Source organism: Oncorhynchus mykiss, chromosome 7 (genome assembly GCF_057628025.1).
Source record: "Oncorhynchus mykiss isolate SJ-2025 chromosome 7, ASM5762802v1, whole genome shotgun sequence".
In the NCBI taxonomy this organism is placed as follows: Eukaryota; Metazoa; Chordata; class Actinopteri; order Salmoniformes; family Salmonidae; genus Oncorhynchus; species Oncorhynchus mykiss.
Genome location: NC_143028.1, coordinates 45,814,533 through 45,826,729, shown reverse-complemented (window position 1 = coordinate 45,826,729; position 12,197 = coordinate 45,814,533). Strand labels below are relative to the sequence as shown.

Below are 12,197 nucleotides of genomic sequence, written 5' to 3'. Positions count from 1 at the left end.
AAGCCTCCAGAAGGACCTTCTGTGTCTGCAATAATTGCTTTTTTATTGTCCCTTTATTCAAGGCTAGTCTAGGTCAGCCAGTTACCATATGTTCATAATACTCCATAGAAATGCATGTAAAATGACCTTTTCATTTCTGCAGGGCCATTAGGCTTGCATAAACTCTGATGTGTGTGTGTGGGGGGGGGGGGGGGGGGGGGGGCTGGCTATGTTTGCTAAGTAGTTAGTATAATTTTGATAAGAACGCTTTATTGCTAGTACAGGGGGAATATTTGTGATTTATTTTGTTATTTTACTATTATACAGTAGCCCATATTCAGTGTGACAAATGGTCCCATTTTTGGGGTTGCAAATTGGTCATAACATGTTTCAGATATTTTTCTCCCACCAACGTAATTGAGGCTTCTGTTGAGATATTTGCAGCTAAGACACGGGCCGACGTGACAGTGCTAAAGAGCTGCCGTGTGGATAATGAGAAGGTACACGGGACATAATGTGAGCTCTGATGAAGGCTGAAGTCTCGCCGTTAAACGGGACGCAAAGACGCAGTGAGCCATTCCACCTGCTTTCTCACTTTCAAAGCAGCACACACCACCCCTCTGCCCTCCCTCCTCCTTCTCCCTTCATTCAGCTTTCTCTCCCTCTTCCCCTTTCTGTGGCAGAGATGGCATCCCTGATCCAGCCTAATTGCGATGATCAAACCTACGCTGCGTTGACACAGAGTGGCGGCTTGACAAACGTAATCATCCGGGTGGCTGTGGTTGAAGTGGCCATGGTTGGCAGCTGCCCTGCCTCCTCAGCTGGGACTTGCTCCTGCCCCCGAGGTCAGGCAGGCACCAGTCGCCATGGACGGGGGCTGATGGGGGGTGGTGGTGGTGATAGTGTTCGTTGGAGGGGTGGGTGTGGGTGAATGTTTTTTTTTGGGGGGGGGCAGCGAGAGTGGGGGGGAACAGGCAGAGAATTATCTAAAAGTGTTTTGAAGAGCACGATCTGGAGCCCTTCCAATTGACTAGCTTTGCATTATGTATTCTAATGGTTAAGGCCCTGAGGTGGATTAGCTACGGACACCAAAATCCTGTCACGCCCCCGGTTGGAGGACCAAGCCTCTGTTGCCAGGCCCTGCCAACCTCAGCCCTGACAACCCTCCCTGGGTCCCCCGACCCCTATTACCCCACAGACACCTGGGTTAAAGCCAGCCTCTCCTCTCAAGTTCAGCAGCAGGATTAGCAGCTGACAGAGGAGGAGGTGACCCCCTCCATCTCTTAGCATATGCATTTGAAACCGTATGATTACATGATTTGGGGCGTCTATTGAGAGCATGCTGAGAGGCTCCTGAGTAAATTAAAAGCAAAAAAGCACAATAGCTGGGTAGCTGTCGACTTCAATTGATTGGATAATGGATAATTGTATGTTGTATTTTATTGAATAATGTGCTGCAAGCATAGTGAGTGCTGCACAAAAAAACTAAGATTTTGGCATCATTTTGCTTTTAAATTGTTTTTTTTTTAATCATTTTAGAACAGTTAATTCTAATGTGATTAATGTGACTATTACACTTAGTTTTTGGGAGTTTTTGAAAACAACCCAATGTTAAAATGCTGTTTCTTGACATAACAGGGGGCTCCATACTGTACAATGTACTCCAATTTTATTCCTTATCACTCCTTTGATCATGTCATGTCAACTCTGGTTAAGTGCATGCCCTGCCAGGCCTGTGCCTACTGTATCGGCTAAGAGAGGAGTTGACTGTGTTGTTCATGTTGTGGTGGATTAAAGACAAGTCTACATGTGGCCCACTAAAAGGAAGTAACACTGGCCTTAAGGGAGCCCCACAGTGTTCAGTATTGACTGGCCAAGCGTAAGTATAGTGTTTCCTCCTAAATGGACATGAGTTATTTTTTTGTGTCAACATAATCATATACCTCCCTGTACTTCATTGGCTCTTTGTACTCCTTACAAATAAAGCTTTTGACACATACTTTTGCAATTGTAGAGCACTTAAACACAATTAGCTTTCGTTTACGGGAGCTTGCCTGGAAATGTTTTCCAAGCTTGACGCTATTATTCTGAGACACTCCTGCAGTGTATTTGTCCTTTTCAAAGTATACTTAATTTAGTAAAACATTGATTGTGCTTCATTTGTGTCCATCTCTTTTTCCACAAGCCTACAGATGTGGTAAGTGAAGTTATAACATATAGTTTTATTTGAGTGTGTACGACTGCAAGGATATGTTTATGTCAGTGTGTGAGAGTGAATTTTGTTGCCATGTTGTTTTGCCTTGTCAACATTGATACAGCAGAGGAAAGAAGGCATTCAATGTAAGTCCTGAACTACAGATCACTGTATATTGGATGGACATACAGGATATTTTTTTTATCACGTATGTATTTTTAACGGTTCTACCTATTAAAAAATGATTGCTTAGATCAATCTCCATTATGTTATGGAAGTCACAAAAGAAAGTTAATTTGTTTATCGGTGTTCAGTCCTTCCATCCTACCAACTGGTGAGAATGCTCATCTTAATGTGACACAACTTGTAGCATCTCATTATAAGGGGCCTTATTTGTGGGAACGGCTGCTGTGCATGGCTCTGGAGAAGTACATCATTAGCACTCGTGGGTAAGCACAGCAGTAGTGGACATTTCCCAGCAAGGCCAACCCAGGTCAAAGAGATTAGCACCGGACATCCCAGAATTAGTGATCCTAACCAACAATGAGAGCTCCTGATTTAATTCCACAAGAATAGAGCTCAGTCTCAGCAGGGTGCGATGGAAAACACTACTCATTTATTATTCATATATTTATGTATTTATAGCAATGTGTTAATATTCAGTTGTATGTTTGCCTATTCATTTGGTATTGTTTATCTATTTAAATGTTTTTAACAGTGGCCAACATTAGTATTCACTCATGACTCCTCATGGAAACTAATCTCATTGCTGTCAGTGCACGTCAGAGCGGTGAGAGGCTGAGGCTGGAAATGTGGAGCGGATTGTTTGGGGGTCAGGGTTCTCTCATTTTCCTCCCAGAGATGGAGGTGAAGGGAGTGGGCAAGGGGACAGAGGGTCCCCTTCAGCTCCTTGGCCCTGGGCTCTGAGGGAGGGCGGGCGGGTGGGTGGACTGGTCCTGGGTGGAGGTCACTCTCTGGAGACTGACAGACAGTGATGTGATTCCAGCGGGGCAGAGCCCGCACTTGGCTCCCACGAGCCCAGCACCCACAGACCTCTAAGCTACAAAGCACCTTCTCCCACTCATGCCCTTGATGAGCCAAGACGTATCCAAGGAAGGGGTGTGTGTGTGTGTGTGTGTGTGTGTGTGTGTGTGTGTGTGTGTGTGTGTGTGTGTGTGTGTGTGTGTGTGTGTGTGTGTGTGTGTGTGTGTGTGTGTGTGTGTGTGTGTGTGTGTGTGTGTGTGTGTGTGTGTGTGCGTGCGTGTGCGTGTGCGTGTGTGTGTGTCGGTCATGTCCGTATTGATATCACATCATTGAGTAACATGTGTATAGAGGGATTTTAATTAGATTTTGTGGGAAAAGTGCATGTTGACTAGTTTTGGTTTAGTTTTAATTCATGTATAACATGATTGCAGTGTATGCATGTATACTCCAATTTGCTAGTGTAATAGGCTAGGCTTACAACTTTATTTATTAGATTTTTACAATAACAATTCCTATAATATTCTATTACTTTCTTGGTGTCATATGTAAGCTTCTGTTTCAAGACTATCAAGCCTGCATATTTTGTGCAGCTAGAACAACATTATTCCTGACTGTCCTTTTGAACATGATTTAGAAGTGTCCAGAACATTATGTAGTTGGCTGGCGGAGTCCATCTTTCCAATACCATTCTTCAGGAACAGGTCCAAGGACTTTGTCTGATGCTCATTAACTTCCCCCTTGGCATTTTAGAATGCGTCTTGTGGGCTCTTTGTGACAAGAGCCAATGCTTCATATAACGAGGGGCGCAACCAGCCCGCACGCTCCTTCAGCAGCGAAATAAATTGCTTTCCAAAATGATGGCAAGGGACGGTTTAATTAGAATTTCATTTGGGCTAAATGGGGAAAACTGGTGTAGTTAACATTTGGTGGACTTAATTGGTCCTTTTCTCTCCTCTTAGCCCTTAAAAACGCTGGAGCTACTTCCGTTAATCTTCAATTTACAATCAATTGAATTGGCCAAACAAAAGTCTGGCTCTTCTTTTCTTCCTGTCTCAGGCGAGCCTTTTGTGGCTTGTAAATGCCTCAATTTTGGGTGATCCTGGTCGTGTAGATGTACTCGATTGTTGACAGTTGATTAATGCGCTCTTGTGTCGGTAATCTCTCGTGCTGCGTTACATGTGCACACGGTAATGAGCTCCGTTGTCAATTAACATGTTTCTAGAACCGAAGCTGGTTGCTCAGATGTTTGAGAGGAAAGTGCAGAGAAAAGGGCAACCCGGCTGCCTTTAGGTTGTTTACTCTCCAGCACTCTTTTCTCCGGCTTTGGACAAGACCGACACTCTTGCGCATAGCCCTGACGCTTTTCTCGACACAAACATTTCTTTTCAGAAACTCGCCCATGCATATTTTCCCAGCTATAGACTATTCCTAACAAAGATGGATGAATGGAGACTGAAATTCAATGTGGCTGAGTTGTAAAAATATACATAAAAAAATAGCCTACAAAACACAAATCAAAGATGGTTTTCTCAGTGGCTTGTAAAAACAAGTTTAATTGGCAACACTTGACATACTGGGTTAACTGTTGATTATTCGGCCTGTCAAACTGAACCCCATAAGGTTGTAGGTGTGGAGTGCGTGGACATGTTCCAGAATGCCCGTGCAGGAGGGGGATGACAACTTGATAGCGTTGCCTAATTATTGTTTAATTGGGCATAACTGACCTCGTGATATCCTAGCTGGTAAGTTTGTGTTGGAATTTGATTATTAACTTTTTCTGAAAAGGCCAAACACCTATCCGCAACTTATTGACTGTAGTCAAATAAAGTGTATTATTTGAGAGTGCTCTGGAATGTTTGTAGAAAAACGACCTAGGCATACGTACAAATAAAAAAATGAGGGAAAATAACTAAAGTTGTTAGGCCTATACTTTTGAGAAAGTTGTTATTCTTTTCATTGCACAATTAAACCCTTTTAAAAACATTTATGATGCAATAAGACGTGGCTTTCTGGAATTTACATTGAAAACTCCATAGCCTAACCTGGAATTACACACAATGTCTGGAAATTACGAAGGCCTGTTCCAATTATGATCAACGCCAACAATTAAGGGTGTGAAATATCAAACAGATATGCCAATCAATCAATTAAATGTATTAATAAAGACCTTTTTACATCAGCAGATATCACAATGTGACTATACAGAAACCCAGTCTAAAACCCCAATGAGCAAGCAATGCAGATGTAGATGCACGGTGGCTAGGGAAAACTCCCTGGAAAGGTAGGAATTTAGGAAGCAACCTATAGAGGAACCAGGCTCTGAGGGGTATCCAGTCTTCTTCTGGCTGTGCTTGGTGGACACTATAAGAGTGAGTACATGACCATTAATTAAGGCAACACCGTTCTTCAAGATTTTCAAACGTTTGTAGATGACTAGCAGGGTCAAATAATAGTACAGGTGGTTATAGAGGGTGCAACAGGTCCGCACCTCAGGAGTACAATGTCAGTTGGCTTTTCATAGCTGAACATTCAGAGTTAGAGACAGTAGAGAGAGGGGGGGCGGGAAACAGCAGGTCAGGGTTCCATAGCCGCAGACATAGCCGCTTACATATTGAACAAGAATGTGAACCTTTAGGCTATATAAAAGTCTTAGTCGATGAGATGTGACAAAACATGTGCATTTACAGTGCATTTAATTTAAAATATCGGGTTGACAATATAAAATAATGGTTTTGGAAAAAACACACTAGTTGTTATATTCTGGTCTTTGGAGCAGCTTGCGTATGAATTACCGGGAACAGAAGGGACCAGAGGTGAACAAGCCATTCAACTGGTAATATTAGCCTTCTAACTGGTCCCTGGGCATGGCGCGTAATTACTAAACGTTCTAATTGGGAGCCCGTGATTTGGGAGCACGCGCCCATCTCTCATCAGAATTTGTGTAGCGCGCAAGGGTAATATTGTTACAGGAGCCGTGTGCAGAATACCTAATCCTTTATTAATGTTGGGCAGATGAGGACAGGGGTGGGTGATGTGGCCAAGTGCTTTATTATTCATATTCTGATGAACACGTCTTGCTCCGAAGCCTCCCCTCGAGGGCGTTTAGATGATTAATGTAATTCGCTTTCAAGAGTCCATGTTATATCTAATAATTTGTGCCATTACACGGAAGTCAAGTGTAGCACCACCAGAATCTTGCCTCTTGTCTGACAAAAAAAATGTTTACACTGAACTCATTCACGTTACAGAATCAATGTATTCTTACCAGTAGGCTAAGACTAGTCTACTTAATGGTGCTAGTAAAACAGTTGCGTGCAAAGCTTTTCTGTGTAGAAAGCAAACATCTGGATATTTGATGAAATGGCCTATATCAGATGTATCACTGTCTTCGCAATTTATTGGTTGGCAATGCAGCTTGATATGGAAGACGTCTGAAATGTTGGCCTATTGAAATATAATAGAAGGCAAGGGTTGTCAAATGTCAATACAATTCATATATGTTATAGCCCTTTCCAAATAATTGACTGCCCTAGGGGCCGAAGCCTAACTCATATTATGAATATCTTTCCGCAAACGTTCTCCAAAACATTTGATTTCGGGATACAATTGTATTTCCTACTAATAAATGGCAGCAGTTGAGATGGTTGAACATTCATTCCATGTTACATTTACATTGCAATTTATAAAAATGCGCCCACGGTAAAACACTTTTAAATATTTTATTTTCCTTTTATTTACAATTCGATTTTCACACGTTATGCAATGGGGAAATAAAAACGATGTACTCCTGGGTTGAGCAAAGAGTCCTGATTTCAATCATAAATGTTTAGAACATTAATCCAATCAGGGTCAGATTTACTGCAGTGCAACAGTACAAAATTCACATCCTTATTATTATACTTTTTAAATCGAATAATAAAAAACCTCAAACACAAAATGGTCTTTAATCAGTCTAGTGTCTCAATGTTTTTATGCTTTATAGTTTTCCGCCTTTTAACAATTTTTGATAAATGAAAACTGTAGAGAGAAAAAATCATAGAAATGTGTACTGGTGTAGTCATAATAAACTGTCAATTGAAGTGTTGAAGGAGACTTTCCAAATCCAATGAAAAACTCAGCTTTCGGGTCCCCTGGAAGAATCGGTCGCTGCAGATATAGGCCTACATGAATTATTGTCATGTAACTTCCGTATGTGTTTTTTCAGGTCAAAGTTTCTGCAGAAGCCTTTCCCGCAGGTCCCGCACGTGAAGGGCTTTTTGTCGTTGTGCGTGTGCATGTGGAAGGTTAGGTTGTAGACCTGATGGAAGGCCTTGTTACAGATGGAACACTTGTACTGTTTCTCTCCGCTGTGCGTCAGCTTGTGGTTCTTGTAATTTCCTGAAATTGAAAAATTCAATGACTAAAAATGAACATCGCGAATAAAATGAACAGCATACACGAAAGGGAAAACATTGAGTTCCTTTTTTTCTCCTCGAGGTCAATAGTTCATCATTAAGTTACTCTCCACAAAGACGCTCCATTCTGCAGCCTTCATTAATCAGCGTTTTGTAAGTCGAAGTCAAGAAGTTGTCAAACTTTGTCAAAATCAAACGCAACAACAACTGAAACCTGTCGGATTATAAACCTGGGAAAGGTCTGTCTCTTGACCCATGGCGAATGTAAGCGCATTGTAGGGAAGAGTTAGTTAGTGTAAAGTGACATGTCCTATTTAGATTGATGCTTCAAGATCATCAGAGGGCTGCATTGGGAATCCATTTTTACCAATAGGCTTCTAAATAATAATGGTGTACCTTTGCCCATTACTTTTGGACCTAATCTTATATCATTGGGTTATAACTGCGACATAAAAAATCACAAGCATCATTACGATTGTCATACAATTACTTACTGTATGCTATTTAATGAATATGTGTCTTGGATATTAATTTCATTCATAATACAGTCTGAAAATCATATGATCGGGAAATTGTTAATATTATGTTCTGGTGTTATATTAATCTCAAAACATAGCCCCCCCCCCCTATTTTGAAAAAGGTTTTAATAGTGAATAATTACCTTTCTGGTGAAATCCTTTCCCACAGAATTCGCAGACGAATGGTTTGTACCCGGCATGGATTCGTATGTGAGTGTTCAGCGTCGAACTCCTGTTGAACGCCTTCCCACACTGGTTGCATTTATGAGGCTTTTCCTGGAAAATAATTAAGAAAAATCCTTATTAGGCTACTTTTTGTAAGTAATCACGATGTAGTTTATAACACAGTCATATATAATTAATGGAGTTATAAACGAGTGAAATATGATATGTCTCACCTGTGTGTGGATGATTTTGTGTCTGCACAATGTACTGGCCTGACGGAATCCTTTCCCGCAAACTTTACACACGAACGGCCTCGCGCCTGTGTGCACTGGCATGTGTCGTGTCAAATTATAATGAGCATTGAACACCTGCAGAAAAAAATAAACAATCTCGTTTTTACTTTTATTGTTTTCATTTGTGAGGTGTTTTGATTATGTGAAATTAACAATTAAGCTTCAATTTAATGTCAAAATAAATAGGGAACATCTATTCTTGCACACATCTGTGTTGTTGTCTGTTCACACTGCTTTGCTTTATCTTGGCCAGGTCGCAGTTGCAAATGAGAACTTGTTCTCAACTAGCCTACCTGGTTAAATAAAGGTGAAATAAATACATATCTAAAATAAGTTAAATAACGAGTAATTGTCTAGGCTTATATGTTTTTGTTTAGAGGAAATGTAAGTGATTTGTAAATCAAATAATAAACTAACTAAACGAAAAATAACAATTGCATCATTATTATTATTTTTTACCATTCTTTTCACTGAATGAAATAATTTACCTTTCCACACACTTCGCAGGTGAAGTTTTTGGGTTTTCCGTCCATTGAGCTGTTGTTGAGCTTGCTGTGCGCTTTCACTCCAGTTTTCTCCGAGCTCTGGTTATGGTTCTCTTTCACTATCTGGTCGAGCTGACCAGGAAGATGCTCCTTGTGTGGGTACTGAGGTGTCGGAAACTTCTCGGCGGAAGCGCTGGCGAGTTTGGCGTTCTCCAGCAATAACAGTTTCTGGTGCGCACTGAGAGAAGCCTGGGCTTGAGAGTTGGCCAGGGCCGAGGAAAACAAGTGTCCGGTTAGCAGCTCAGACTGGTGATAAGCAGAGTCCAGGTAGTTGAAATAGTAAAAAGAGCCGTTGGTGGGCATCGCCACCGCCTGATGGATGACCTGGGGTTTAATCACCCTGCTTCCCGGTAATAAAGACTGCTTCAACCCCGAGTCCGTTTTGTAACACATCCCGCAGTTGGCTTTGCACATCGCTGCAGAAGTGCATAATGTTCCTCTGAAATTAGCTTTCCAAAATTCGGAGTAGTTCATCAGCGCCTTGGCTTGTAAGTCATAGCTAACAGGTTGCAAGGGGATCATGCACGGTATAGGTGAGCAGAGCCCGAGCATCTTCTTTCCCCCTGAAGACTCCACAGCTCGCCGCTCATCCAAATTGCCTTTCGGTTCCGAGGTCTTGGACATGATCCGGTCAATCGAGAAGGCCAGCGGCTTTGGAGCGGCAGACGCTCCACTTCTACCGCTGTCGTGTCGTGGGCAAGACATCACGGTTCCAAATGGGAGATAACTTGCCATGTTGTGTACCGAACTTGTTGTGAGGAGCAGCCGACCAGCCGCCCTGTCCTCGCCTCCTGATTTCCAGAAAAGACCGGACACACATCAGTTTAATAAGCACCTTGGTATTACAATGTCACTCATTTGCATTCAAATGGCCATCCCTGGAACAATAGCGTCCAGGGGTACCAGATTAATGCTCATTAACTAGTACACACAAAATTAACAGGACATTACAGAGCTCGTTAGGGAAAAGAAAAAGACAAAAAACAGTGCGTTCATTCCTATTCAGCACCTCTGAGAATCTGATAGTCAATGTTGAAGTTTACCTTTTAGTAAAGCGACGGCAGATGTAGCCTATTCGGAGATAGCAGCGTGACTGCTCTGTCACATTTTGGAAGCGGACTTCCTCATCAGCGCGAGATCACTGTCTTTTGCATTTGGCTGACGTCACATGAACTAGCTGGTATTAGGGTGACAAGGAAACGCCACCACCAGGCCTGTCCCTTCTCCCGCGGCCCACTTATATACTGCCATGGGGTGGTATATACATGACATTTATTACAGATTATTATTTATGTCTCCATCCTCAAATCCTCCACCAGCCATTCTCTAATCGAATAACTATGATGTATTCCTTTCTAGAAAAAAAAAGATGAGCTCCATTTGATAATAATAATTTTAATGTGTTTGTTGTTATTTGTTGGCTACACATTATTATTATTAGTGATGGTATTATTATTATTTGTTTGTAGTTCTTATTGTTGTTGTTATTGCGTAACAACACTCAATTAGGCCTACTGTTTTTAGGAAATAGGCTACTAATCCAATTTTATTCGATTTATCTCAGGCTACCATGTTTTGAATGGGAATATCTGCAACTATTAGGCTACACAGTGAATTAGACCATACAACTAATTTCCAGATTTTATGCTTCTGACTATGTTAAAATTCACAATTTAAGATAACTATTATTCAGACTCAGAGGTTGTTTAACTTGATTAACAATTTGGGTCCTCCGGTTTGACCAGTCTCAATTTTCATTGCGAGTTGCTAATCCTTGGAGATGGAATAGCTTTTTCATGCTGGTTTATAGGCTACTTACTATTTGTATAATTGAGAAGGTCCAATTTTCACCTGTTTAAGGAGCAGATTGCAAGAGCAGAACCTCCCTCCGATCCTATTAAACGTTTTTCCTCCTTCACTTATTCAGAAGAACCAATTTTCCAGAGCGATTCAGAGCTCAGCTCCGAAAAAAACAGCTCTTTCACTTTTAGCTACTAAAGCACTGCGTGGAACCTGGTTTTGTGTTTTTCTGAAATAAAGGGAAGGATTAAAGGGGGAAGAAAGGATTTAGCCTGGCCAGAGGTAGACCGAAAAATGAAAAGAGCTCTTTTTAAACCAGCACAAAAAGTTTGCTGGAATCCGGAGTTTTATGTGCTTGCTACAATGACCAGTCACCCTCGAGTCATTGTTCATAAGGACCAGCTTGAATTCATTTGTTTGCAGACGATTTCACCTGAGACTCACAACAAATTATTACAAAAAGAGATTCCAAAAGAACTTTGCAAGTTCACACACACAAGAACTGCGTTTCTTTATTATTGGTTTGTAAACGCTTTATTGATGTTGCTTATTCAACCATTTCGACCATGCCATTTTCAAGTTCTCTCTTACCCTTTGGAATGTAATAATTCGAGTGTGGATAAGTTAATGTGGATGTCCTTGAGATAATAAGACTCAAGGAGATGTTAGTCTTTCTTGGGGGAATTAATGGAAAATGTGAACTGAGATCTACTGCTTTTATGTCGACTTTATTTCACAGTTTAAATTGAGGGACAAAAACGTGTTTAAGTTAGGATACTGACCCGTTCATTTCTCTGCTCTTTTTGTTTGTGATTGTCTTAACGAAAATTCCCTAGGCTAATAAGTGGGCCTGACATTACACATGTACAATATATCGATAAAATATGCCATAGGCTAACATTTCCACTGCAGTCTGTTTTTACTGATGGCATAAAAAGGTGTGTAGGCCTGCGTAACCAAGTTACGAAGTGACACACCTGAAACTTTAGCGCGGAAAGGTTTAAATGAGTGCCAGTTGGCCTAATTCCACTTATATGTAAATGGTGCAACTCTAATTTCAGTTTATTCAGGCACAATTACCGGCTCGTCCACACAAGTAACATTGATCCTATTGCTGTAACCCCGACCCACTATTTGGGATTAACATGTTCAGCAATTAGCTCAGGCATCGATTTAAAGTAGAATCTAGCCTTCTATAAGTCAATGTATATCATGTATTTTTTATTCAATAACTGTAACGTTTATCAAGGATATACTCATATTTAAAGTAGACAGACTATTAGTTCACAATTATAAGCATAATATTGAAAAGATAAGGTAGGCCC

The 12,197-nt window shown here is 41.1% G+C and overlaps 1 protein-coding gene across 2 annotated transcripts; it reads right to left on the bottom strand.

Annotated features, from left to right (window-relative positions):
* Positions 1-6,862: 6,862 nt before the first annotated feature.
* Positions 6,863-10,299, bottom strand: LOC110527974 (fez family zinc finger protein 2-like). 2 transcript variants are annotated; one of them, XM_021609631.3, is made up of 5 exons: positions 10,116-10,299; positions 9,016-9,863; positions 8,468-8,602; positions 8,213-8,345; positions 6,863-7,534 (listed from the first exon to the last, which is right to left on the bottom strand). In XM_021609631.3, exons 2-5 carry the CDS (start codon positions 9,805-9,807, stop codon positions 7,272-7,274), a joined length of 1,323 nt encoding a protein of 440 aa, XP_021465306.2. In that variant the 5' UTR covers positions 9,808-9,863; positions 10,116-10,299; the 3' UTR covers positions 6,863-7,271. The 2 variants fall into 2 exon arrangements, with proteins under 2 accessions (XP_021465306.2, XP_090098441.1); XM_090242315.1 differs by lacking the exon at positions 10,116-10,299 and having other exon boundaries at positions 9,016-10,112.
* Between the last annotated feature and the right edge of the window lie 1,898 nt (positions 10,300-12,197).